This window comes from Bombyx mandarina, chromosome 15, assembly GCF_030267445.1.
Source record: "Bombyx mandarina strain Sakado chromosome 15, ASM3026744v2".
Lineage (NCBI taxonomy): Eukaryota > Metazoa > Arthropoda > Insecta > Lepidoptera > Bombycidae > Bombyx > Bombyx mandarina.
Genome location: NC_143221.1, coordinates 4,926,240 through 4,953,978, shown reverse-complemented (window position 1 = coordinate 4,953,978; position 27,739 = coordinate 4,926,240). Strand labels below are relative to the sequence as shown.

The 27,739-nt window shown below is 37.9% G+C and overlaps 1 protein-coding gene across 4 annotated transcripts in view; it reads left to right on the top strand.

The window, feature by feature from the left end:
- The window catches only part of LOC114245449 (GTPase-activating Rap/Ran-GAP domain-like protein 3), a 216,169-nt gene that overhangs the window by 43,239 nt on the left and 145,191 nt on the right, over nucleotides 1–27,739 (top strand). For all 4 annotated transcript variants that reach the window (XM_089732744.1, XM_028177615.2, XM_089732745.1 and 1 more), the window contains one exon: nucleotides 15,285–15,390. In XM_089732744.1, the coding sequence (XP_089588870.1) occupies nucleotides 15,285–15,390 (106 nt within the window). The remainder of the gene's footprint in view (nucleotides 1–15,284; nucleotides 15,391–27,739) is intronic.

Here is a 27,739-nt window from a genome sequence, read left to right as displayed (position 1 = left end):
CAAACCATTCGAGAACTTTCAGGCCCCAACGGCTATCTGCTCTACGAGCAATGTTCTCTGCCCACAGCCACTTTAATTTTGGAATCCTTAAGTTATGTGAGTTACTTTGGTTATTTTGTGCATTTTCCTCATTTCTGATTCTATTTCACAGAGAAACTCCGAGCATGGGCCTCTCTATTGCTTTTTGAGTTACTTTGACCCATAAAGGCCAATGTATTATGTCTCAATGCTGTATTTCATCATTAGCAACACACACTAATCAAAGACTTTCGTAGTGAGACACTGCGGTATTCGAGATAAGAAGTTTTAACGCAGTTTCCCGAGTCTTGCCTGTCCTAGTTGGATTCGACATTTGATTCGACAATTGATCTTTTTCTCGAAATCGGACTTATCTAGTTGGACAGTTTGTCTCAGGTCTTAATAAACTTATATAGTGCATATAAAAAATATTATTATTACCATATTATATAACAAGAGAGAGTTAGGTCTACGTGAGAGAGTTATGTATCGTATTGTTGTGGTGATGCTGAGAAAGTATATTAACTTTTAAATGTATATGTCGGTGCAACGTAACAATTTAGTTAACTAAAAACAGTTAAAGTTAACTGTTTCCTTAACGTTACGGATGTCAATAATTGTTTATGACGGTATTCAAGAGAATTCATGTCTAAGCTACCCCCACTTTCTACTATAAATACGAGTAGCTATTGTCGCACAAAACTTTTCGGTTCGAGCAGTCGAATGGAGCGGAGCTCGCTGCCGTTATCGTTGTACACTTAAAATATAATAAGTGGAATTCATTGAAAAAATAAGTTTTAATTACTGTCACTATGGAAGGCAATGATAATAATGAAGAGAATGGCGTTAACAACGCTGACGTACGTTATTATTTTACAAACAACATGGAACCGATCATTCCTTCATATATATTTAAGCAAGAATGTAATCATTTTCACATAGAGTAAAAATGTATTTTTGTGCAGTTTCTACTATGGGCACTCGTAATAGTAGACAAACAACACATTCCCATATTATACTGTACACAACAATAACAAAGTCGTATTTTCTGTAAATAATGCCTTATCTCCGTTCATTATTATGAAGATATGTGTGTATGTTTTCATGGAACTGCTGTGTAAGAGCAACCGTTTAGCTGTGTACGACGTTCTGACCTGGCAGGCTGGCTCCGGTCCAGGAGGGTATTCTGGGCCCCAGCGCTACTGCCTGGGACGGCCGGATAGGCTGCCGTACCGAAACGGCCGACGTAGAGTCATCAATTATCGCCTCGAAGATTCTAGGGGTGGCGCTGCGAGTCTGGTTATAGTGTTTACCGTGGGAAACTCCCTACTCAGCCTAGGTTCTGACGTGGGTGGAGATTGAACGTCGAGTGAGAGCTGCAAGGGGAATGGTTTGGTGGGTAGGTCCCTAAAACATCATTGGGCCCACGGTCTGGTGCCAATATCTGCAGAAATTGGGACCTTACCCAAACCATGGTATAAACGTTTAAGCAGTAAAAAAAATCACGGACCTTTGTCTCATGATGAGCAGTGGCGTTCACATTGTAATTGTCTATGGTTTAATTTAGTCGCTTAGTATCAACTGCGATCTCCTGTGCTTGTGCACAAAGCAAATGCGTATTTAAGCTCAATATTGAACTAACAGCCCGGGCTTGTATCAACAAACCCTTTAATCCCATCCGTACTATGATCAAAAATTAAGAGTTTATCTTGTAGTTCATTATGGCTATTCTACAAATAGTTAAGTCAGCTTGGATATACAGTTTCAAATCTATGTTCTGTAAAGTGTAAATTACTCGCCACCGCCTGCCCCGGACCAGAATTAGGCCGGAGATGGGTTACAGTGAAGAACAGTAGAATGAAGTATTTTTTTAAATATTTAGTAGCAAATATCTTCTTAGTAATTTATTTTATCCAAAAATGACTATCTGTAACCATGAACCAGTTGTAACACATTCAGTAGCCAATATATTGAAAATCGGTTTGGAACTAACAAATAAACACACAAACATACAATAGGATCGGCCTGAGTATGATGGCCTGAGTATCTTGTATATCTAATTTTTGTGCGTCTATAATGCGTCAGTAATGACACCAATGACAGGTAAGACGAGATTGAAATACGTAGGTATATAGAAAGTACCCGACGGTGGAGTGCAGCCCTACATTCGGCTTTCTCTTCGAAGTTATAAATATAGGCGCATTTATAATTTCGTAGCTAACAATGATAGCTGTGGTCGATGTTTCAATTTCACGTGAGGAGAAACGCTTTTATATTATTTCGTTTTCGAAAGAAAATATGTGCACATACGGAGTCTTCTTCGTGTACGTTGTGTATTCTCGGCGGAACGCCCCAGGAGGTATATGAAACAAGTCATATTTTTCATTACAAGAGCCATGGATATATAAAAAGCCTTCGTAAATATGTAACGTTTCTAACCACGGTTCTGTAAACAGTTCTTTTTCAAATCATTCATAGATCTACGGCTACAATCGAATTTCTTAATTCATGGCTAAACGTTATTCGTAGTTAAAAGAAAGGGCCCACAGCTGATCGTGTTTGGAATGGTCACCGGTACTCTTATACGTGTGAATGCCACCAATGAAATCGTCGTGACCTAAAGGATAAGACGTCCGGTGCATTCGTATGTAGCGATGCACGATGCAACGCTGCACGATGCAAATACGTATTTAACAATAATTGTTCACGATTGCCTTCCACGGTGAAGGAATAACATCGTGTTATAAAATGAAACCCGCAAAATTATAATTTCCGTAATTATTGGTGGTAGCACATTCTGTGAGTCCGCACGGGTAGATACCACCACTGTGCCTATTTTTGCCGTGAAACATTAATGCGTTTCGGCTTGAAGGGTGGGGCAGCCGTTGTGACCTTAGAACTTATATCTCAAGGTAGGTGGCAGCAGTTACGTCCATGGGTTCCAATAACCACTTAACACCAGGTGGACTGTGAGCTCGTCCACCCATCAAAGCCACCCAAGCAATAAAAAATAAAAAAACTCTTTGAGACATGAGACAGAAGTTTCACTTGTATAGTCCAACGGCCTCCTACCCTCCAAACCAGAACGCATCGGTGATATAATATGGTGATACCTGTGGTGGTATCCCGCTGCATATACATAATTACGCCCTACCGTACCGGATCTTTGCTTTGCAATTTTATAAATCGAACAATATACAGGTTTTGTTTTACGTTCCAATCAGATTTAATTTCCTTTCGTCCAACCTCTAATTTCTCCCAAATATATACAATTTATGAGTCTGCATTTTGAATTTCCCAATTCAAGTGTATTTACACAGAGTTAGGATCGAATAGATAGAACATGTTTCATTGTCTTACGTTTTTATTTGTAATAAAAATAAAAAATAAACACAGAATAAAACCAGTTCCTTGTTTTAGAATAACTGAACCTAGATTTTGTTCATTCATTGACTTATACTGATTTTATTTAAAATAAATACGTTGTTGTGAATCAAGATCATTTTTCAATAGTTATTGCTATATACGATTCACTGACATTCAAATTAGAAATAAAATATTACAATTTTTTTTTTCACGCCACTTTAACTGTCCCCGTGCTAAGTTCGTAAAGAACTTGTGTTACAGGTACCAGATAACGGAAATAAATGTAGGATTTTTATTATACATATTTCATACATGTATTTGATATACATCCATAATCCTGGAAAAGACATCTTATATTAAAATTTATCATATAAATATCTTCCCTTGGCGGGATTCGAACCCGCGACCCCCTTGTGTAATGACACGTCACTTACCACTACACCAGACGGTCCTTAATGATAACCTAAAATTATTTCTATGTGTGCAAGCAATAATGTAGGAACGTAAATTACTCGAAATCCACGGCCGTTCGTGGTGAATAATGATCATAAGATTTGACGTTAAGGGGCGTGCGACTGGCTGAATGACGGTCTCATAAAGGAAACTGCAAAAGTGATGAGAGTTTATGTTTTCTTTCAGCGTGAATAATTTACGTATAGTAAAATAAATAATAGTTTAAAAAAACTAACAAAATACGCTTTTATAGAAAATCCAACAAAAAAATAGATTTTTTTTTTAATAAATTTGAATTAAAAATAGCGTAAGAAAAAATGATTTTACTGTAAAAAAGCGTGGGCTGCTTTTCAGGATATTAACCAAATAACCCTTCTACTTATATGTGTTCAACTGTAATGTTGTTGATTAGTACAACGGCTGGTAAACGTAGGGAAACATTAAACCTGGTTTGTAAGCCAGATCAGACTCGCATTGGTGAGGATGGATGGGCGAATACTATGCAATATGGAATTTGAAACAAATATATAATTGTCTTCATAAACATGATTTTATTCGTACCTGTAATAAATAACAAACTTCTTTTTCCATAGGTCGTTAATACTGTATTATGTATGTTCAAGTCAAATAATTTTACGTTAAAAACAGGTTTTTGTTTACGCAAATAATGTACTTTTCCTGTTTTATATGATTTTTGGGCTCCTCTGAATGTAAGTGGTTTGCGATAAAGTTGAGTTGTGTGACAGCGTATTATTGCACATTCCAGATAAATGTTTTTGTTTGTATTTCTGAGTCCGATAAATCTAAAAGGGAATTGTATTTAAATTAAATACAGGATAGTCATGACATTTTTTTATTGGCAGCCAAGAGTTATTACAAATAAATATCTTCAATTTTCAAATAAGACAGATATTACACGGCCCGATAAGAATTTTAGATTTGAATGAAATGAAATGTAAAAATAAGCAAATTTAAGAAATGCAGTGGTTTGAAAAAAATGTTTGTATTCATTGAATAAATACTTTGGACTACATTTCAGTGAATAAAATTAATGAAATGTTCTAAGTTCTATGTTCAAAGAAAAATAAATTCTCCATTAACACGGAAAGTTATCAAGATTTGAGTATCAATTTCCCTTTCATTTATTTTTATTCATTTACACAAGCAAAACATTTTTCGTAGCATTTAACTAAACACGATCAAAATTTGTGTACACAATTCCATTTAATTATTTATCTAGTAACAAGCATTTGTATTTGATAACAAGTGGTCTTTTGATTATGAAGTCACAGCGACTGTGAGTTCCAATTTAGCACCTGTTTTATTAGATTAAATGTTCTGCCTCGAGTTAGGTCACGGTCAGAACTCACTATCAACCTACTATATACTTTAATCTTTAGTAAATAAGACTCAGATTGAAGGGGATGACTCGCTTACTTTTTAACATTATTCACGGAATACGTTTAAGCGATTTAAAATCCAACTGATTCAAAATGTAGACTTTTATTCTTTATAATAACACTAGCGACCCGCCCTCACTTCGCTTCGGAAACTGTAATTTATTATTGATTACTCCACTATTTCATGGATATTAATATACTATTTAATGGATATACATATAACCTTCCTCTTCAATCACTCTATCTATTAAAAAAAACCGCATCAAAATCCGTTGCGTAGTTTTAAAGATTTAAGCATACATAGGGATATAGGGACAGAGAAAGCGACTTTGTTTTATACTATGTAGTGATGTTATCACAGTTTTCTGGAGCTTTCTTCAAGTTAAGACATTTTTAGGCATGCACCCACGAAATTAAGTACCTAGTACTATGTGATTGTATTTTCATAATTCCGGCTGCCACAAAGCTGCAGTAGCCTTGTTCAATATTCCTCGCGCATGCCTTCCCTACGGTATGAATGAAGACTGAATATTCTCTCAAAAATCAAGCAATCACGAAGATTTGCTTTTCACAATTCGGGATTCAATATTAATTTTCACTGGTGGCAGGACCTCTTGGGAGTCCGCACGGGTAGGTACCACCACCCCGCCTATTTCCGCCGTGAAGCAATAATGCGTTTCGGTACGAAGGGTGGGGTAGCCGTTGTAACTATACTGAGATCTTAGAACTTATATCTCGTGGTGGGTGGCGCATTTACGTTGTAGATGTCTATGGGCTCCAGTAACCACTTAACACCAGGTGGGCTGTGAGCTCGTCCATCCATCAAAGCAATAAAAAAAAATAAAAAAAAAATTAATAATGCTTAATGGTTAATTCTGTTTATCAGTTAATAGTCTTACTGGTAGTAGGGCGTGTTGTATATAAACGTTGTGTTGTGTGTATTGTATATATGTTGTGTGCACGAGTATATACTATCGCTCTGCCTATTTCTGCTACAAAGCCGTCATGTATTCTAGTTAGAAGGCTGGAATATTCGTGAAATACAATCGAGATTTCGATGTCATGGCTATTGGAACCTACCGAAATCACAATGTGAATGTGTGAGTAATACGACACCGTTATCCATCTTGAGATATGGAGTCGAATTCTCAATTGTATAAAGGCCGTCTTTTAAACTTGAATGCATTACTGCTTTACCGAAGAAATTGAAACCCACTGAGTTTCTCGCCGGATCTTCTTAGTGGGTCGCGATACCGATTCCGATGACCGAGCCCTATCAGCTCGCCTACCACTTAGGAATAGCCGAAATAGCCCCTCAAGGCTACCGGCGATTAATTAGAAACAAAGCAGTAATAGACGAGATGTAAAGTTTGCCACTTCAGCCCACGAGACACCGAGACGGTGGTCATCGACATCGCATCCGTCAGCTCTCTTGGTTAATAGACTGTACGAAATCCGCTTAGAGACCCCAAATTCATTTTCCTATGGTTCTTGAGAACACCACGCTTCGTCATAGGATTTGTGCGCCGATTTTTATAATAATGAATAAGCAAAGATCGAAGACGCGTTGTGTTTATAAGTCCCTTCGCTGGTCGCAAACAAATCTAACTACAATGTACATTAAAATTATGCCCATATTACTTTCAAGTTCGAAAAGGACAGCGCTTTAGAAGACATCCTATCCAAACAAGTGCAGTTTCTCAAATTGATCCTAAGCAAACAAGTAAATAAATAAATTGTTTACAATACATCGTGTTCCGAGTGAGAATCTAAAATTAATCCAATATTCCACAAGCAGCTTTGCCTGCGTATGAATTTCTAAACCAGTCTACTGAATTAATCCACAGTTTAGAAATTCATGGACGGCTTTAAGACCAACGTACAATAATTAATATTTCATTTTATCAAACAGTGCAATACAATAAAAAGTGCTCTGTTTTGTTAATCTGGGAAGTGTTGAAAAGCAATTTATTTAAAGCTTTATCGCTCTGTTGATATATTGATCCTATGATCCGCAAACGACAAATCACGAGATTTTCTGTGATATTTCGTTAGCAACGTGTTTTCCAATAATCAGATTGGCATCGTCAATCTGTAGCTGAAAAAGGTAAATCTTGACTATCGAAACTAGAATCTACGTTAAAGGTAACTAATAATTTTAATCTTGCGCCGTTGAAGTTTAGATAAGTTTTATTTTCTATCGATTTTGTGGTAATAAACTGGTTCTGAAAGTTTTATAATAATCAAAAGTTATTGTTGTAGCCCATCAGGGAGTTTTTTTTTATTGCTTATATGGTTGGACGAGCTCACAGCCCACCTGGTGTTAAGTGGTTACTGGAGCCCATAGACATCTACAACGTAAATGCGCCACCCACCTCGATATATAAGTTCTAAGGTCTCAGTATAGTTACAACGGCTACCCCACCCTTCGAACCGAAACGCATTACTGCTTCACGGCGAAAATAGGCGGGGTGGTGGTACCTACCTGTGCGGACTCCGAACAGGTCCTACCACCAGTGATTACGCAAATTATAATTTTGCGGGTTTGATTTTTATTACACGATGTCATTCCTTCACCGCGGAAGTCAATCGTGAACATTTGTTAAGTACGCATTTTATTAGAAAAATTGGTACCCGCCTGCGGGATTCGAACATCGCTACACACGAATGCACCGGACGTCTTATCCTTTAGGCCACGACGACTAATAAAAATCCCGATGCTGGTAGCTACTGTTTGTCGTTTAGATTATATTTCAAATACATTAAAATTACGCTACTGTAAAAGAGATAACCATTGAAAAACGAAGTCTTTATTTTGGACATATGATAATCATATTGTGGTGCTTATATACTGGAAAAGTTACCGCTGAAAATACACGAGTAAGCAATGATCACGTGTAATAATATCGAAAACGAACTGAAACGTGACATTCAATATTAATTTTATGCAAATTCTGATTGCTTATTAATAAACGCTGTTATCAAAAGGGAAGATCTTTAAGATAAGTACAGTGTGTAGAATATTAACAAAAAAAAACAATATGTACCTAAATATTTCAGTTATCTATTTCCTTTTCAACTGTAATTTAATAACAGGTGCTGTTATTTCCATTGTCTGTACCAAGCGCGTCAATTGGTCATTAAAGCCGATAGAAGCCACAACAGGAGTGATGTCACCGCCATTGACATTGCCATGCTCAGATCGAGACATCTATGTCATAGTCTCAGTTTTTTTCAGAATCAGTTTTGCCCAAAGGTCGAAAACATTTATATTTGCAAAATGATATTTGTGAATTTTTCTACTATTTTGAAAACAGTTCAAAATCCAACAATTCAGTTGTAGATTGTCCTCACTATCATTCTGCTCCGTGTCTACTGTTTTTTCCCCCACCTAACTATTAGTAACCTATGGGGCTATGCAACTACGTGCTTAAATTAAATCCGAATGCTACTTTGACGTTGTACAGCTTTTTTTAAGTGACGTTGAAAGGGATTATAATATGTTTTAGGGGGTAACGACAAAAGGTAGATCTTCCACCGAGCTGATGAAATCGCTCAGCAGATCAACGCGTTAAATGCTTCTGTCTGATTGTTACAAGGTACTTGCCTGACAACAATAAAGCTGGATTGCTGCTGGTGCTATCTCTATCCAGATTTTCAATATGAAGTTCTCTACTTGCAGGAAAGCGTGGTCTTGCTGTCAATTTCGACCACGTCCAACAACTTTCTGTTCTACGATGATTTTATAGGTTTTTAATTATTATTAAGCTCTGATTAAATGCTATTTGTTGAAGATTGGAAACGAGGTCAGTAGAGAAATTATCTACCAGAAACAAGATTTTCCCTCCCTTCAATTTAGCTAATTTATCCAGTCCATTTTCACAACTCCTCTTCAAGATGTTTTATCCAAACTGGCTTAATGGCCACTGTGTTTTTAAAACACCGAGATTATCCATAAGCTCTTCTTCTGTGCTCATTTTATCCGCACTCATTTAGAAGGGTAAGTAGTCGATTCTTTAGATTTTTTTTCCTCCCATACCGTTTTCTCCTTTGATTTTTAAAGTTTTCGTGTGCTTCTTGAATAAAAGTTCACTTTTTACTACCATTGTATCGTTTGGACAGTGTTTTTTTCTTTAATTCAAGCCATAGTTGTTAGTCACATTCATATCGACATCTCACGCCTCTCGTTTATTTTATCATAGATAATATAGAGCAATGTTTAATTTTACGCACCCAATTATCTGATTCTTTAATGTTAATATAAGTAAAATAAGTTGTTCGAGAAACTTATCCCACGTTATTATGAATTTCCACTGTATTTATGGGAAGATTAACCATTACTTAATTAATTATTCATTAATATACATACAAAATTGTATTAATTTTGCCAATTCAACGCTGGTTATAGCCAAAGGCTTTCTGCCTTAGCATCAAACTTACTCATCACTTAGAAATTTTAGTATTACCAACAACCCGTGTTGTTGTTTGCTTCAGTTGATGCTTTTTGTACAATACGAAATAATAAATAGGGAGATATAAAAACATTGAAAAGAGGAAAGGAATTTCTACATAGATTGCGTATTCAGTCGGAGGGAAAATAAAAGGAATAAGACACCATTGTTTCTTCTTGCTTATTGGGTTTTGGCTTTTGTAAAAAGATTGTTTGTAAACGATTCGACGTCAAAGAGGCTTCTTTTATTGGTAACATTGAAGGTCCTTTCCGTACAGCGTTATGAATGGTTACTGAAGAAAACCTTTAGTTGTGATATTTTACTTTGACTATGATTTCACAATGTACAAGATAAAAATATGTTGGATGGCAGGTGGGATACGATTTAACATAATATGAGTATGTTTATGAGTTTTGCTTTTGATCATTTCCGCAGCCACAAAATTTCATGCCGAATTTGCAGTATTTTTATTGCTTTAGAAATAGGAATAGATATACCTAGCCAGGCTTAGCAACACATTCGGCTATTACGTATCCATATCGATTGAAACTGTTCTATATATTTCCAAAATTTCTAACTTACTATTACTATAAAATAATAACATAATGCTATATAAAATTAAAGCCACAGATTACCTTCGTATAAAACATATTTAAAATTAAGTTTCTGTTAAAAAAAATGCTGTTACCATTTAGCAGTTTTATCTTAAGTAGCGAATATGTCAAAAATATGAATTCGTGCTTACCCTCCAAAGACCTTTCAAAATGCTAGAAATAGTAAGAAATGAAAAGGACCTTCGGACAAAACCCTGAGGAAACCCATTCAATGGATATCGGAAGACCTCGTTCGTGTCGTTACAACTCGTTGAAACCTTCGTGATAATAACAATAAACATTTAGTTCTATAGCTACTTTCAACATTACATGATCACGGTTGACTTCTTCTTTCATTTTAAAGAAATCTATGGGTTTGTTGTAACTTTATTCTTTTATTTTAAGGAAGAGGCCACAAAACAATTTAGCGGTAATTTAAAACGAATTTACTCGATGATATATTTCAAGCATTTAGTATTTAGTCAATTCAGTCATTATTTAGTCAATTAAAGTCGTCGTGGCTTAAAGGATAAGACGTCCGTCCGTGCATTCATTCATGTTGAACGATGCACCGGTGTTCGAATCCCAGGCGGGTACCAATTTTTCTAATGAAATACGTACTCAACAAATGTTCACAATTGACTTCCACGGTGAAGGAATAACATCGTGTAATAAAAATCAAACCCGTAAAATTATAATTTGCGTAATTACTGCTGATAGGACCTCTTGTGAGTCCGCACAGGTATAATAGGTACCACTACCGTACCTATTTCTGCCCTAAAGCAGTAATGCGTTTCGTTTTGAAGGGTGGGGCACCCGTTGTAACTATGCTTGAGACCTTAGAACTTATATCTCAAGCTGGGTTGCGTATTTACGGTGTAGATATCTATGGGATCCAGTAACCACTTAACACCAGGTGGGCTGTGAGCTTGTCCACACACCTAAGCAATAAAAAATAAAAATAAAATACCTAAATTTTTTTGTTTTCATAAAAGTTGCTCTCTAGCTAATATTGGCAACGAAGCCCAAACATGATGAACACGCGAACGAGAAATTAACCAGCCAGGTTGCTCTGAGTGCGACACAGGTGACCCCAAGCTTGAAGACCGGTAGGTAGCTACTCCTGTGAGCTTGAAGGAATAAATATGTTTTTTTTTGTATTATTGCTTAGATGGGTAGACGAGCTCACTGCCCACCTGGTGTATTTTTTTTTATTGCTTTGATGGGTGGTCGAGCTCACAGCCCACCTGGTTTTAAGTGGTTACTGAAGCCCATAGACATCTACAACGTAAATGCGCCACCCACCTTGAGATATAAGTTCTAAGGTCTCAGCATAGTTACAACGGCTGCCCCACCCTTGAAACCGAAACACATTACTGCTTCACGGCAGAAATAAGGCGGTGGTACCTACCCGTGCGGACTCACAAGAGGTCCTACCACCAGTAAAAATGAGCGCCTGTCTCATAAACGTCCAGCTCAAGAGAGGAATGTTCCTGTATTTAAGTATTCGAGAATACTCTGAAAATCTTATCTTGAAAAGTTGAGATCTCTCCGTGTCAGCGAACGCGTTACTAAACTCGATACAAATTAATATAAATCACACAAGTTTACGACGCATGTCGGCCACAGTTTCATGCGTAAGGTTGAATGAAGCTGACTCACATTTTGAAACTTAATATGTGTTATGTTCAAAGAGCCAAACAATTATAAAACGTACGTTGTTTTCTACTTTTAATTATGTGGGTTTTGTTTTGTATCAGAGCGCTTAACTGCTTTCGTAATTATGTGTTTGTTTTTCAAAAGTAATTTTATGTTGTTGTGGCGTTTTCTCTGCAGAGCCTCGCTAAAATTCGGGAATTCACATAACTTTCATGAATCATAAGCATAAAAATAATTGAGGATAAAATTATTCGAAAACAACAAAAGCTATGGCGTCACACCACGGATGTCCATAACTTTCTCTATTAATTTTGCGATCGATATTCAAATTAGAGTCCTAAAGTCGAAACTATAGTGAGATTTAAATTTACCCACCGCACTTTGGGGGCTGTTGGCTTTAAAAGCCGAAAACTCAATTAGTGGCGAAATTGGCCACGCGGCTACCGAATACTGCCGGTCAGGTCAAGGATTGTGTTCTCAGCGTGTGTTCATAGCACTATGAGTGATTTCAATGAAACCTGTGGAATTATACCTAAATAAACCTTTTTAGTGTATTCTGTTCTTTGAAGGAATGCCGCTTAGTAGTAGTTTAATGAAATGTAAATGGAACTTCCACTGTCGTTATGGAGCTATGAAATTTCGATACCAAAAATTCTTCGGAGTGATGAATCGTTTATTGTTCTACGAGGTGCTTGAATGGACCCGCTGAAATTGGATGTTAGCGTTTATTTTTCTGTAAAATTTTCGAGATAGAGAAACGAGCACCGCGGGAGAATATATAATGTTAACAGAATTACTTTCCCTTGCTTATGTAGGAAGGTTTATGCATATGTGTACATTTTATCAGATATTTTATTTACCAGGTATCTATTTGTTTTACTAATATTGTCTTCCTAACAAACAAATTGGTCTATCGGACTAATAATCTATATATATAAAAATTAATTGCTGTTCGTAAGTCTCGCTAAAACTCGAGAACGGCTAGACGATTTGGCTAATTTTGGTCTTGAATTGTTTGTGGAAGTCCAGAGAAGGTTTAAAAGGTAGATAAATATGAAAATGCTCGGAATTAAATAAAAAATTCAATTTTGTTTTCCCTTTGATGTGTCCCCCGTCGGACGGATTCCTTTTGTTTCTTTTAAGTTTATTTTATACAAAAGTTTAGGTCTTTTATTTGTCAATTGAGGCACTACGAAGTCTGACGGGTCAGCTAGTCTATTAATAAATATACAAAGATAAAACAATATAATTTCTTGCTGTGTTTGTACACTGATTTTTTTGGTTAGTAACTATTCAAAGCTAACACGTAAAATTAGCATAGAAATTGAGATAAGTAAGACACGAGAACATGAGATGGTCAGAACCGTGGGGACGAGTTGTATGCGTTTCGTATTTGCTTTGTGTTGTTAAATAAATGTATGTATCTATCGCCGAATAGTCGAACAAATATCGAAGGATCTAGTAGCATCTAGAACTCTCGAGAAGGACAACGAAATCTATTGTCAGATAGCGGAAACACGCATTGAAGGTACTCGACTTGTGAGGAATGGTCTCGACGATTCTAGGGATTTCGTCTCGACTATAAAAGCGTTGCAGAGACGGAACGCAGGCTTAACTCTCAGACACAGCCCACTGAGTTTCTCGCCGGATCTTCTCAGTGGGTCGCGTTTCCGATCCGGTGGTAGATTCTGCGAAGCACGGCTCTTGCTAGGGTCGTGTTAGCATCGTCGTCAGGTTTGAGCCCCGTGAGCTCACCTACTAGCCACGGTTACGCTGAAATAGCCTCTCAAGGCTATCAGCTTAGGTAGGAAAAAAAAAAACGCAGGCAGTCAGTAATCGGAATTACTCGAAGCGAAACAGCGAACGGATCATCTGAAGCGAAGCGAAGGAAGCGAATTGAGAATTTTAAAGTGTTCGCGTGTGTTCTAAGTGATAAATACAGTTTTAATCTGTACTTAGGTGGAGCATTTATGTATTCCGAACAACAGCGCGTTACAGTGTTTATTAAAAAAAATCGAAAAACAAAACATGATAACAAAAAATCGTAAAATCCAAATCCAAATGCAGAAATACGGTCAATGAGCACATCGATCTGCTAAATTTAATGTCAACGAAAATAATCGTCTTTTCTTCTATCGATGCGGACCTCATTATACATATTATGTAAACTATACTTCATTACGATTAGGATTATTTATGATTGCTACCTCATACCAAAACCTACCCGTAATATTTGGTATCAAACAAAATGGCATCCCGTCCTTATGTAAATATTACCTGAAGGTACCAGGGTCATCGACTGAGGTATTGCGGATTCTCTAGAGTTATAAAATTTTACGACGCACAATTTTGCCAAAGTCCTTAATATTGAGTTAGGCCTACCGCGACTGTTAATAAGATTCCGAATAATCAAATGTAATCTTATATTATTCGGTGATTTGTTCGTTGTTAAACAAAATAAAACGTTTTTCCTGTAAGCGCTTAACAGATAAATCCGTGTAAGGATTTATATGACGAGACGATATCGAGTTTAATAAAAATAAAAAGTGGTAAAGTTCATATTCCTACACGAATCTTTAAAAAAGATTGATGCTACTACATACTCGTATTTTAATCGCGAACCCACATATAGTTGCCACCATCCTGCCTGTTTCTATCACGTAGCTTTCAACCGTACTATTTTAGGGCTGAGAAATTCGTTTAAAATACTATTATTTTTATTAATAATATATTAATGTATTATAAGTTACTATATTAATAATATTAAGTTAGACTTCGTGTTTCAATTTTTGTTGTCTATGGCCTCCGAGAAACATTTAACGCCAAATGGTTCGTCGAACCCAATACACTGAAAAGCTTACTATAAAGTCAATGATTATCTAGAAGACTGCACAAAGTGGGAATGAGTTGCTCGCTCCGGGCATTTCAATATTGCAATAATTGTTACGTTATAATACTCATTGTAAAAATGAATATTGAAAAAAATATATCTAATATTTAAAAATAAAAAGTCTGATATTAAAAAAGGCATGTCCGCTGAGTTTCTTACCAGTTCTTCTCAGGACGGAGGCTAGTTTTTGTGAATTGGCGGTAGCTCTGTTGACGTTCAACGAGTATGTACTTTCATTTATCTTCAATAATTTTTTTTTGATTTGATTTGATTTGATTTGAACGTTCAAGCGGTACGCACTGCTGAGAGTCTAAGCTGACGGAACATATCAGGGAAAACAGTTATGCACTAATCAGTCACGTTGCAGAATTAGCGAGAAGAGGAGGTTCGTCAGCCCGACTAAAGCATTTTTGACAAGCACATATATTTAGAAATTCAACTGATATCTTTTCAGGTCCCTCGCCGTCGTGGGAGCAGTTCGTCAGAGAATCGCTAGTTCAGGCCGCGTGGCCTGTTGCACTCGTGGCGCCCCCACGACGAGCACTCACTGTGGACCACCAGTGAGTATTTGAATATCTCTACATTTGCTAAAAATTCTTATATACGATATTACTATGTGCCATGTAAGTTATGAGAATTCTGTATTATCTATAATAAAATCTATTTATTATCTGAAATAATATTAAACACATTTAGTACGAAAGACACAACGTTAGCATAATGATATAATTGATATAAAATTTCACATAAGAATGTTTTAAATTCATTTAAAAAAAATAGATATTCAGTAGCTTTGATAACATATTTGCTAACCATTAGCTTAATCTGACAGTACGATAGATTATAAGACCTACTTTAAATACATAAATTGACCTATTAATTCAAAAAAAACAAGCTCTTTTTTCGTTTACAACAGCGCGTTTTTGCTACAAAACGTTTTTACTCTGAAGAGCAACCTGTATTAAGCTGATACAAAACATAAAACAGTTTAAAAGTAGTTTATATATTTAAAACAAAGCTCGTACGGTCGGTAAAAGCGGAAAATTCGTACATCCAGACGAGCCATAACCGTACATATCCGGGCGCGGTGCTTGTTTAGATAGCCGAGCTCCAAAAAAGATAAAAAGTGAGAGAATATATATGTAGGTACGTGTTCACGGTTGTTTAGCCTCGAAACGCTTTTTCAGCGAAGATTTTTTTATCAATGCTTTTTTTTTTCCTTTTTATGAATATTCAAGGGTTTATGCTGTGAGAAAAATTGCAATCTGAGAGTAACCTACTTGGGGTTGCTAGATGAAGCCAATTTATGAACTTGTAAAATATATCATGTGCAGTGTACTTACTTTACTAAGATTAACGAACACGATTGAATCACCTATACACATATATTCATATAAATGGTTTAATTGATAGAGCGTCACTAATAGAAATCGTTGATTTAGATATGGTACAATTAGCATTTTGGGAATTACTTTACTTTTAAAACGAACTTTTTTAATTGCCTAAAATAGGCTATAATCACTGCTTTGAGACGTTAATTCGAGTGTCTCCGGCATTGAAATAGCAGTTAATTCAGTGGCTCTCGCCAGCTCAAAAGTTTATGGTTACGAAGGACACAGAAGGCTAGGTTTATTTTAATGTTTAGACAGGTGGACGAGTTCATGGACCACCTGATAGTAAGCGGTTATCGGAGCCCATAGACGTTATAGAAGTAAATCCCGTCATCCAGCTTGAGACATGCGTTCTAACTCTAAATTTTATAGTACAACGTCTGTCCCACCCTTCAAATCGAAACGCATTCACGCTTCACGACAGAAATAGGTGAGATTGTGATGCCAACCCGTTTGGACTCACAAAACGCTGCATCCTCTAGTAATTACGCAAATAATAATTTTGCGGGTTTGACTTTTATTTATTTATTCAAGTTCATGCACAGGGGTACAATGGCGGACTTAATGCCTGAGGTATTCTTTTTCAGACAACCAAGGGTGGTGTAGAGAGTTCTGTAATAGGTGCGTTACTTATTGCGGAAATAACAAAATTGATAATAATATTACATACATATACAAACACATACACTGTATACACAATATTATACAACGTACACAATATTCAATCAATCATGGTAATCATTTAAAATTTACACTTATATCTTATATATAATCATATCATATTATATATATTCACATACATATCTACTTTTATTACACGATGCTATTCATTCACCGTTGAAGTCATTCGTGAACATTTATTAAGTACGTATTTTACTAGAAAATTTGGTAACTGTCAAAAATATGGACACTAGCACAATCGCATCGTTCGGTATGAAGGCACCGGGCGTCTTATCCTTTAGGCTACGACGATTTCGAAAGATTTTAAGTCAATTGTTTTTAACGCTACTACAATTGTCTTCGGATATATCGCTGGTGGTAGGTACCACCGCCTTATTTCTGCCGTGAAGCAGTAATGTGTTTCGGTTTCAAGGGTGGGGCAGCCGTTGTAACTATGCTGAGACCTTAGAACTTATATCTCAAGGTGGGTGGCGCATTTACGTTGACGGGCTGTAAGCTCGTCCACCCATCTAAGCTATAAGAAAAAAAAGTTGACACCTATGAGGCTGCCCTGTAGTTCGTGGGAGATTTCTTCCCGCCATAAAAAAGAACGATAATAAAACGTATTAATCTTCTGTAAAGTAGATAGGCATTTAATCAACACATTTCGTATTGAATGTTTTCGATTCGGTGAGTTTGTTGACATTTCCGTTGAATAGCGCCCATCATTCATCTAGCATAATAGTAATCTTACTTTGTCTCTCAGAATATTGGTAAGACTGAGTTGTGATGTTTGCATTGTGCCATTAAAATAATAATTACGGACGTGACACCATAACGTCGTTTATGATCATTCTGAGAATAGCAGGATTTTAGTACCGGGGTTTAGTGGCCTCGGTTCTGCATCATTCATTACATTGTAATACATGTAGTATTTCGTGTTTCGAGTCGCTTAGGATTTGTTGAGAGAGAGATCACATTATTCATTAATCGACTTAATTACTTAACATAAAATCATCATCAGCCTGCGGCAGTCCACTGCTGGACATAGGCCTCCCCCAAAGCTCGCCACTGAACCCGATCTTCGGTTCTACGCATCCAGTTACTGCCAGCTGCCTTGCGCAGGTCGTCGCTCCATCTAGCAGGAGGGCGTCCCACACTACGTTTGCCGGTTCGCGGTCTCCACTCCAGAACACGTCTACCCCAACGGTTATCGGTTCGGCGACATATGTGACCAGCCCACTGCCACTTCAGCTTACTAACTCTGCGAGCTATATCGATCACTTTGGTTTTTGCCCGAATGACTTCATTGCGTATTCGGTCTCGCAATGCCAAACCGAGCATAGCTCGCTCCATAGCTCGCTGAGTAACTTTTAATTGGTGGACTAGTCGCACAGTCAGTGTCCACGTTTCGGCTCCGTAGGTAAGCACGGGTAGGACGCACTGATTATCGACCTTTGTCTTCAGACATTGTGGTATAGGCGACGAAAAGACCTGACGAAGCTTCCCGAACGCTGCCCAGCCCAACTGAATCCTTCTGGTCACTTCCTTCTCAAAGTTGTTTCTACCTAGTTGTAGGGTCTGTCCCAGGTAGACATACTCTTGAACAACTTCGAGAGGTGTACCGCCAACATCGATTGGTCTCGGAATGACGTTTCCGTTAAACATTACCTTGGTTTTATCCAAGTTCATTCCGAGGCCAACCCGTTGGGATGCAGCATTAAGGCTGTGCACCATTGCATCTTGTAAGTCCTGCAGCGATTCCGCCATGATGACGATATCATCGGCAAAGCGAAGATGTGAGATGTACTCGCCGTTTATGTTAATGCCGCGTCCGTTCCAGTCCAGAGTCTTGAAAACGTCCTCCAGTGCGTTTGTAAACAGTTTCGGGGATATAATATCCCCCTGTTTTACACTTCTGCGCAACTGGATTGGTCTCGTCTGGTCTTTCTGTACTTGGACGGTCATTGTAGCGGCATCGTACAGGCATCTTAGTGCATCGATGTATCGCCAGTCAGCTTGACACCGCTGCAAAGATTCCAGAACAGCCCAGGTCTCGATCGAGTCAAAGGCTTTCTCGTAGTCCACAAACGCCAGACATAGTGGCAGATTATACTCTTCAGTCTTCTGTATAATCTGCCGAACTGTGTGAATGTGGTCCACGGTACCAAATCTTCGGAATCTTCGGAATCCTGCCTGTTCCGGAGGCTGGAAGTCGTCAAGTCTCTGAGCAAGACGATTCGTTATGACTCTTGAAAACAATTTGTAGACGTGGCTCAGGAGCGAGATGGGGCGATAATTCTTTAAAAGTGTTTTATCTCCTTTCTTAAAGAAAAGGACAACTACGCTCCTGCTCCACGCCCTTGGAGTTTTACCGGTAAAGAGGACAGTGTTGAAGAGCTTCTGGAGCTCCCTAATAACAGGAAGACCTCCTGCTTTCAAGAGCTCAGAAGTAACACCATCCTCCCCCGGGGCCTTTCCGTTTTTAAGATTTTTGAGAGCCATCCCGATCTCGTCTACTCTAATCTGTGGCAGCTCATCGGTGTAGTGGCGGGACAGTGTGGCTCGGACATCTGCTGGGTCGGAGACAGGCTTAGTTGCTTTGGAAGTATAGAGGCCTCCGTAGAAGTCCTCAAGTTCCTTGAGAATCTCCGGTTTGGAGGTGAGAATTTGGCCATCCTTTTTGGTCAGTTTTGTAAGGTGGCTTTTAACAAGAGGCTGCACGAACACCTTGGCTCCTCGGTTTTGCTCGATTGCGTCATTGATCCGCTGAGTATTGTACCGTCGGAGATCGCGTTGTACCAGCGTCCTGATTTTCTTATTAAGAGCCACCTTCTCTGATTGTGTGGCCTGTGTGTTTTCTCGCCTTTCTTCCATTAGCCGGAGAGTCTTGGATGATAACTTTGATGTTCTGCCTGTACGACCCTTTGGACACAGTCTCTGTCCCTCCTGTCTCAGTATCCTCACCACGCCATCTAAGGCCTCGTCTACGTCTGTGGTGGTTTCCAAGGCAGCGAATCGGTTGTGGAGATCTAGCTGGAATTGCTCCGGATCTACAGCCATGTGATGTAGGCTGGGTCGAAGCGTAGACTTTATTAGACGAGTGCGTTCTAACTTGAAGTCCATATTCAGTGTGCCTCTGACAAGTCGGTGATCACTACCGGTATTAAACCTGCTGATCACAGAGACCTCCCTGAATATATGCTTCTTGTCCGTCATAATGAAGTCTATCTCGTTTTTCGTCACAGTGTCGGGGCTTAGCCAAGTCCACTTCCTTTGTGGCTTCTTTTTAAACAACGAGTTCATTAGAAAGAGCCTCTCACGCTGAAGGAAGTTGACTAGCATTTGCCCCCTGTGGTTCCTACATCCATAACCGAAGGATCGATAGCACCGATTCGTCGCAAGTCTGTACTCCCACTTTAGCGTTAAAATCTCCCATGACAACATTGAAGTGGGCTTTTGTGGTATCGTGCAGAGCCCTGGTGATATCGTCGTACACAATCTCCACATCGTCACCCGAGTATGACGAAGTCGGTGCGTATACTTGCACCACCTTAAGAGAGTACCTTTCGGTGAACTTAATTACGAGATACGCTACCTGTACGGTTTGCACATACCTAACTAATACGTGGACACGCCGTGCGTCGTCATTGTGGTGTCAGGTTATTTTATTATATTCTTAGAGCAGTGCACTTAGCAACACGTACTCGTTAAGACGTTACCATCTGTGCTTAACCGACATAATAAAGGTGCTCAAATAACATACTAACTCTTTGGAACTCAACAAAACTTCCCCTGGAACCCCAGCACTACCCGTGTCGACACACTGGATACCTCTATAATGTTGTCCGTGAGGATTTTATTGACGAGAAAGCCAACTCCACCTTGTCCAGGTTGGTCTCCTTCCCGGAAGTAGAATAGGTGGCCTGAGTCCAGAGTTATGACGTCCTCCCCCTGTCTTCGGACTTCGCACAACCCTAGTACGTGCCATCGTATCCTTCCTAATTCCGCTTCCAGTTCCTCAATATGTTCGTCAAGCCGCAGGGTCCGGGTATTGAGAGTCGCCAGGGTCATTTGGTGGTAGCTGTCCGTAGCCCGGGGATTCTTCGCACCCCCTGTCTTACCGTTACCATGACTGCTACCGTAGCCAGGGATAGCAAAGCTGCCGGGAACTGTGGGCCGTTTTTTATTTGTAGCTGCCATAAGGCGGGGTTATGCCGTAATCGCCACGCTTGGCAGGCGGGTTGGCGATCGCAGTGCTCGGTGCCTTGCACCGGTAATGCTGCTGCCCGTTACCAGCCAGGAGATTTCCGCACCCAGCGGTTTTCGTTGATGGTTATTCCGCCATCTATCGGTCACCAGAGCCCTGTTCGTCAATCAGCAGGATGCACCACGTGCAGGTAGGGTTGGCATTTGAGACAGTGTGGTGTTAATTTGCCCCATTACATCCCATAAAATAGCAATATATTATTTTATTCCTTACCGGTGGTAGGATCTCTTGTGAATCCGCACGGGTAGGTACCACCGCCCTGCTTATTCCTGCCGTGAATCAGTAATGCGTTTTGGTTTGAAGGGTGGGGCAGCCGTTGTAACTATACTTGAGACCTTAGAACTGATATCTTAAGGTGGGTGGCGCATTTACGTTGTAGATGTCTATGGGCTCCAGTAACCCGTCTAAGCAATAAAAAAAATCGACGTAATTACTTAACATAAAATATCTATATAATATATATATTCGTATTTTATTCCAGGGGAAGTTCCTATTTGAATCTAAATGAGGAAGTGAGCGTTTGTGTTATTTTTTTTAATTATACAAAGTACCGTATTAAAAAGTACTCCCACTGAAAATTATGTTTGTGTTATTCAAATTCGTTCACTGAAAAATGTTTACTGATTTGTTTTGAAAACTGGCGCAGTACATTTTTCAGTGCATTCATGTATACTGCTTCTACAGATGGCTGGGCAAGAGAAACGATGAAAATTGGCTTCTCTTTGAAATGAAACCGTTTTCATAACGATACACAAAACACAAAATTACAGTGGTGTTGTCAAGTAGCCGATGATAAAAATATATATTGGTTATTTGGGACAGAATTGTTATTAAGTTAGTTTCAAAAACATACTTTTTTCTACTTTTGTATTGCTTAGATGGGTGGATGAGCTCATAGCTGGTGTTAAGTGGTTACTGGAGCCCATGGACATCTACAACGCAAATGCCGCCAGCCACCTTCAGATATGAGTTCTAAGGTCTCAATATAGTTACAACGGCTGCCCCACCCTACAAACCGAAACGCATTACTGCTTCACGGCAGAACGAGGTGGGGTGGTGGTACCTACCCGTGCGGACTCACAAGAGGTTCTACCATCAGTAATTACGCAAATTATAATTTTGCGGGTTTGATTTTTATTACACAATGTTATTCCTTCACCGTGGAAGTCAATCGTGAACATTTGTTAATTTTTCTAAAGAAATACGTACTTCTTTAGAAAAATTGGTACCCAACTCAGCTTGTAAAACAGAACTGACTACAATGCACGTCGGCAGCGAATACCATCGAGTAGAAGTTCGGAACGCCTCTAAACTTAGTTTCAGAGGGAACAAAAAGAACAAAACCTATGCAGAGAAAGCCTTTTGAATCTTATTACAATGCCTTACGGTTTATATTGTATACCTTTTTCTTTAACTTAACGGGTCTTTGTGTCGCGTTTCTGAAATAGGGTTACGAACGTATTTGATTCAATAGCTCTACACTCCTTGTATTAAAACGTCATGATTCAAAAGAGTCCCTCCACGAAGAAACGATAAGGGCGTAATAAACGATTTATAAACATAGATCAGAGTTTGAGTGTAACACGTAACGTAAGCGGTATTTGAATACTTTTTTCAATGAATTTCGATTTTTTATATTTATTTATTAATGTGTGGTTTGTATTTTAATTTGTATCTTCTAGTGCCTAGCGTTGTTTACTCTTTTTTAGTTTATATTTTAATATTGTACACATTATAGATATTATTGAAATAGTGTGTTTGACTTTTATTTATATTCGGAGTGAAAATATCCCGCGAATACGAAGATCAAATAACAAACCACAGTGGTGACCCCGACGTGATCGAATGTTTCACGCTACAAATATTTAAGTTAGCAGAAAAATAGATAATTCAATACCGTTAAGAATTATTAACGCCATTGCTGATGGATGAACGCAGGTTTTCCTCTAAATAGTGGTAGATGTTTCAAGGAAACGTCGCATTATTTCCGATTGTAGTATATACAACCATTTCAAATTAATATCAGTTGGTTTTATAATTACTAATATCAATACAGATACTGTTTGCGTCTAAGATCATCTAGTCTTATTGACATAAAGGGTTTTAATTAATCAAAGAAACTTGTACTTAGCTGTTTTTTTGTTTCATCTTGTTAATCAAGATTTTTAGACTTGTACATTATTATTACAACGTTCCATCGCAACTTAAAACGACTTTAACTTTTATGTCATCTTATTTTTCATGTATGTTTGTTGTACAAAAAGATAACGTCTTTATGAATATTGAAAGGATCTCCTTTTTTTTTGTTTTTTTTTTCTCTGTATCGGTCGCTCTTTCGGCCCAAAATTCGGTTATCGATATTCATAAACGTCATAGATTTTTTTCCTACCTATGCCGATAGCCTTGAGAGGCTGTTTCAGCGTTACCCTAGCGTGTAGGTGAGCTCTCGGGGCTCAAGCCGGAGGTGTTGCTAACACTGGCCCTCTGCGAAGTCCTAGCAAGAGCAGTGCTTCGCAGAATCTACCACCGGATCGGAAACGTGGCCCACTAAGAAGATCCGGCGAGAAACTCAGTGGGCTGTGTCTATGGGTTAAAACATCACAGAATAAATGCCACCTCGCAGTGTAAGATATGAGGTTGAAGTCTAGATTGTTCACCGTTATTAATCCATAGTAGTCTTTCCACACTAGAGTTTTCTTACGAACCTCTTTTTACCTAATTTGGTTATTAATGTATTGATTCCTTAATCAGAAAGCTAATAGATTTTAACTGGTGATATTGTATACCATAAGTAAATGTTCAATTTAATAATCTTTACGGCTCACAAAAGTTGTAAATATTTTCAGAGATTTGTGTGAATTTTTTGTGTCTGTTACTTTCTCTATAGCTCAATTCCTACTTTACGTTTCAAGATTGTACTCGGTCACGAGTTCATCTTTCAAGCTAACAAATAAAGATCAGTTGAATACTCAAAAATTGCCATTCATAAGGTGGCAGAGAACCATTTCGTTTATCTAACGAGCACTGAAACAGACGTCACAAAAAATGAGCTGTTATAAATCGCGTCCCTTTAATATTTATGACTCGATTCTTTTTAAATGGAAATGAAAAGTGTTGGGACACATTCACTCGGAAACCTTATAATGAAATGTCGTTCCGTGAAATAAAGCGCATATCGAATTCGAAATATCGAGTTGTTTTAGTTCTTTTTATTATAAACATATACGGATTTGCAAACTCAATGCACGCTTGGTGCCTTATTCCTTCATCGACAATGAACGGCTTGAATACGTTTTGCAGATCATTCATCTAAAGACAAAGCCATCGTCATATATACATGCGTATTATTAATAAAGATATTTGTGGGTTGGTTCATATCAATACATGCAGAGCTCAATGTGTTCCGCTCCACGAGCAATACGGAAATTAGTTTTCTATGTCGTTATGACAACGGATCTGTTTCTATATACCCTCTCAGCGACATGTGTATTAAAAAAAAAATTGTATTAACAATTTCATTTGAATATATTATTATGCTTTGTTGTACACGAAATCATAATGTAATATAGAACAATCTGGAACTATAGTAGGCACTAAATATCTTAATTATCAGTGTTTAGATCATGTTTTGTCTCTTTCTAAGGGTCGAATAAGGAATATATGGCTGTCTATCAATACGAAAGATTTAACTTCGTGTTATTATTCATAGATCATTTTACGTTTATTAATGAAGCCGTAAATTAGCAAAAGAAGTGTTAATGCTGGTTACGTATTGAACAAGATTAGGTAATCTACTCAGCGTAGATTGCATTTTTATTAAATTCAATTCGATGAATTACGTACTCTATCTAAAACTATACAGTAGCTATACTGAGACCTTAGAACTTATATCTCAAGTTGGGTGGCGCATTTGCGTTGTAGATGTTTATATATCACTAAATGTCAGTTAGCGATTCCAGTATGTTGTTAAAATACACAGAGAATGATGATGTCAATTTTCCGCTGAATCACTAAGTCGAAATCCTCAGGAAGAGATTAAGGCGAGTACCGCGTTTCCTGAGTTTTTGTTTTAAGTAACGAAACTAACTTGAATTCTCTGTTTACCTATAAACAGCTCTGGTTGCTTTCTTTTATCCCGGCCAGAAATTGCCCGCTTTGCCAGTTAATCCTACTTGTTTTCAATTTGTGGCGACTTTAATACTAGCCTGATATAAATTAATCACGTATTACATTTATAACTATTATAGCAGCGCTATGACATGTCCTTCTTCAAACGAGACTTGCGGGGAGTACTTAATGGTAGGCAGCGGCTTCGCTCTGCCCCTGGCATTGCTGAAGTCTATGGGCGACGGTAAGCACCCACCATCAAGTAGGCCGCATGCTCGTCGGCCTACAAGGCCAATAAGAAATATAAAAAAAACATTTATAACTATTATAGCACTATGCTACTCAATATGGAGTGCCGAATTAGCTAATACCTGAATGTTTGCACGTCTTTTCATAAATTAAACATAATATACCTGCCTCTTCACACCAAAATGATTGAATCGTAAATATACGTCGGTTGGCTATAAATTTTTAATTATTGTTCGCTCATAAAGATTTAGATTAAAGGGAATTTACCAGTATCTACCTTCAGAATACTAATGGGTTTTTGACTCAGAAGGATTAGCTTGTAAGGGAGCATTACCCCGAATCGGACGGAGTTTTATTAAAGAATTTAAGCAACACAATAGTTATAAAAGCGGTTTTCCGAAAAACTTAACAAAACGATTTTAAATTGTGCTATAAAAGGGGAAAAAAAATAAAAAAAGGAATACATCGTTTGGTTAATTTTGTTTTTCTCTGTTTATTGCTTGTAGCCTTTTGTTTAGGTGACATACATAATAATATCCTTTCTCGTTGAAAATGTTTTATTGTGTTTTTATTTATTTATATCAATTAATGTGATCGTACATATAGGTATGGTTATACGATATGTTTCAAAAAACCATTGTCTCTAACCGAGTAGGTTAAGTCGTCGTGGCCTAACGGATAAGACGTCCGGTGCATTCGTGTTGAGCGCTGCACCGGTGTTCAAATCCCGCAGGCGGGTACCAATTTTTCTAATGAAATACGTACTCAACAAATCACGATTGATTTCCACGGTGAAGGAATAACATCGTGTAATAAAAATGAAATCCGCAAAATTATAATTTGCGTAATTACTGGTGGTAGGACCTCTTGTGAGTCCGCACGGGTAGGTACCACTACCCTGCCTATTTCTGCCGTGAAGCAGTAATGCGTTTCGGTTTGAAGGGTGGGGCAGCCGTTGTAACTATAATTGAGACCTTAGAACTTATATCTCAAGGTGGGTGGCGCATTTACGTTGTAGATGTCTACCAGGGCTGGGCTCCAGTAACCACTTAACACCAGGTGGGCTGTGAGCTCGTCCACTCATCTAAGCAATAAAAAAAAGTGTACATAGATACATTAAAACGAAAATAAAAGAATTGGAGCTGTTACTACAAAGCAACAATCAACATGTTACTTAAAGTCTGGCCAATATCATACATTGAAAGACAGAGAAGTTTATGGCCTTCTTTAAGAAACCAGTGAAATTACTACGGCAATTCAGCCGCCCTACGCTCTTTTGTCCTTCAAAATGTTAGAACATGTAAGAAAATGAAATTTGTGCGAGCTCTCAATATCCCCTACTATCTTAAATAGTGTTTCTATCAAAATCTGTAATTTAAATTTGTTCAGTTGAGTTTTAAAGTTATTAAACATTAGATAACTTCGGCAATTTTCTCCACGTGGAATTTAGTGTTTTCTCGTACTGTCTAAAATTTTAAATAATGTAATCTAACAGTACAGCTGTAATAGTTTTTTTTTAAATAGTAATAAATGATAAACTGTCAATCTCTATTTAAATTTTTGTAATAACAATAGGTTAGTGTACAAAATTTTAGGCGACTAAGTATCTCTACTTTCAGACAGAAAATAGGAAAGTCATAACATACAATTTCATTGTAAAACAGATTACTGTTTCCCCGTCTGAATAAGTACAAAACGATTTTCCGCATAGTTTACTAGTCAGTTATCCGTAAAGTTGTATATTGTATGTACATATGTAGACTTTCCAACAAATTCTTTGTGTAGAATTTGAGGCGTAGCGCTACGGGAATATTAAAACTAAAACATCCAACATGACGTAATCCGTAAAGAAAAGTTTCAAAGCTTTTACTAAAATCAATATAATTGAGAGTTTTTAACGTCTGAATGTAGCAGGTTCATTTTCTGGTAGTTTATAAAAAAAATGTTTACAGTCACCGTATGACTATAAATAAACGTTTAAGATTAAATTTACGATAAATATGTACATTACGGTAAATATGTAGGCAGCGGCTTGGCTGTAGGCAGCGGCTTGGCTGTAGGCAGCGGCTTGGCTTTGTAGGCAGCGGCTTGGCTCTACCCCTGGCATTGCTGAAGTCCATGGGCGACGGTAACCACTCACCATCAGGTGGGCCGTATGCACGTATGCATACAAGGGCAATAAAAAAAAAAAAATTTATTGAAAAAAAACCCGTTAGTTACATTGTATACTAG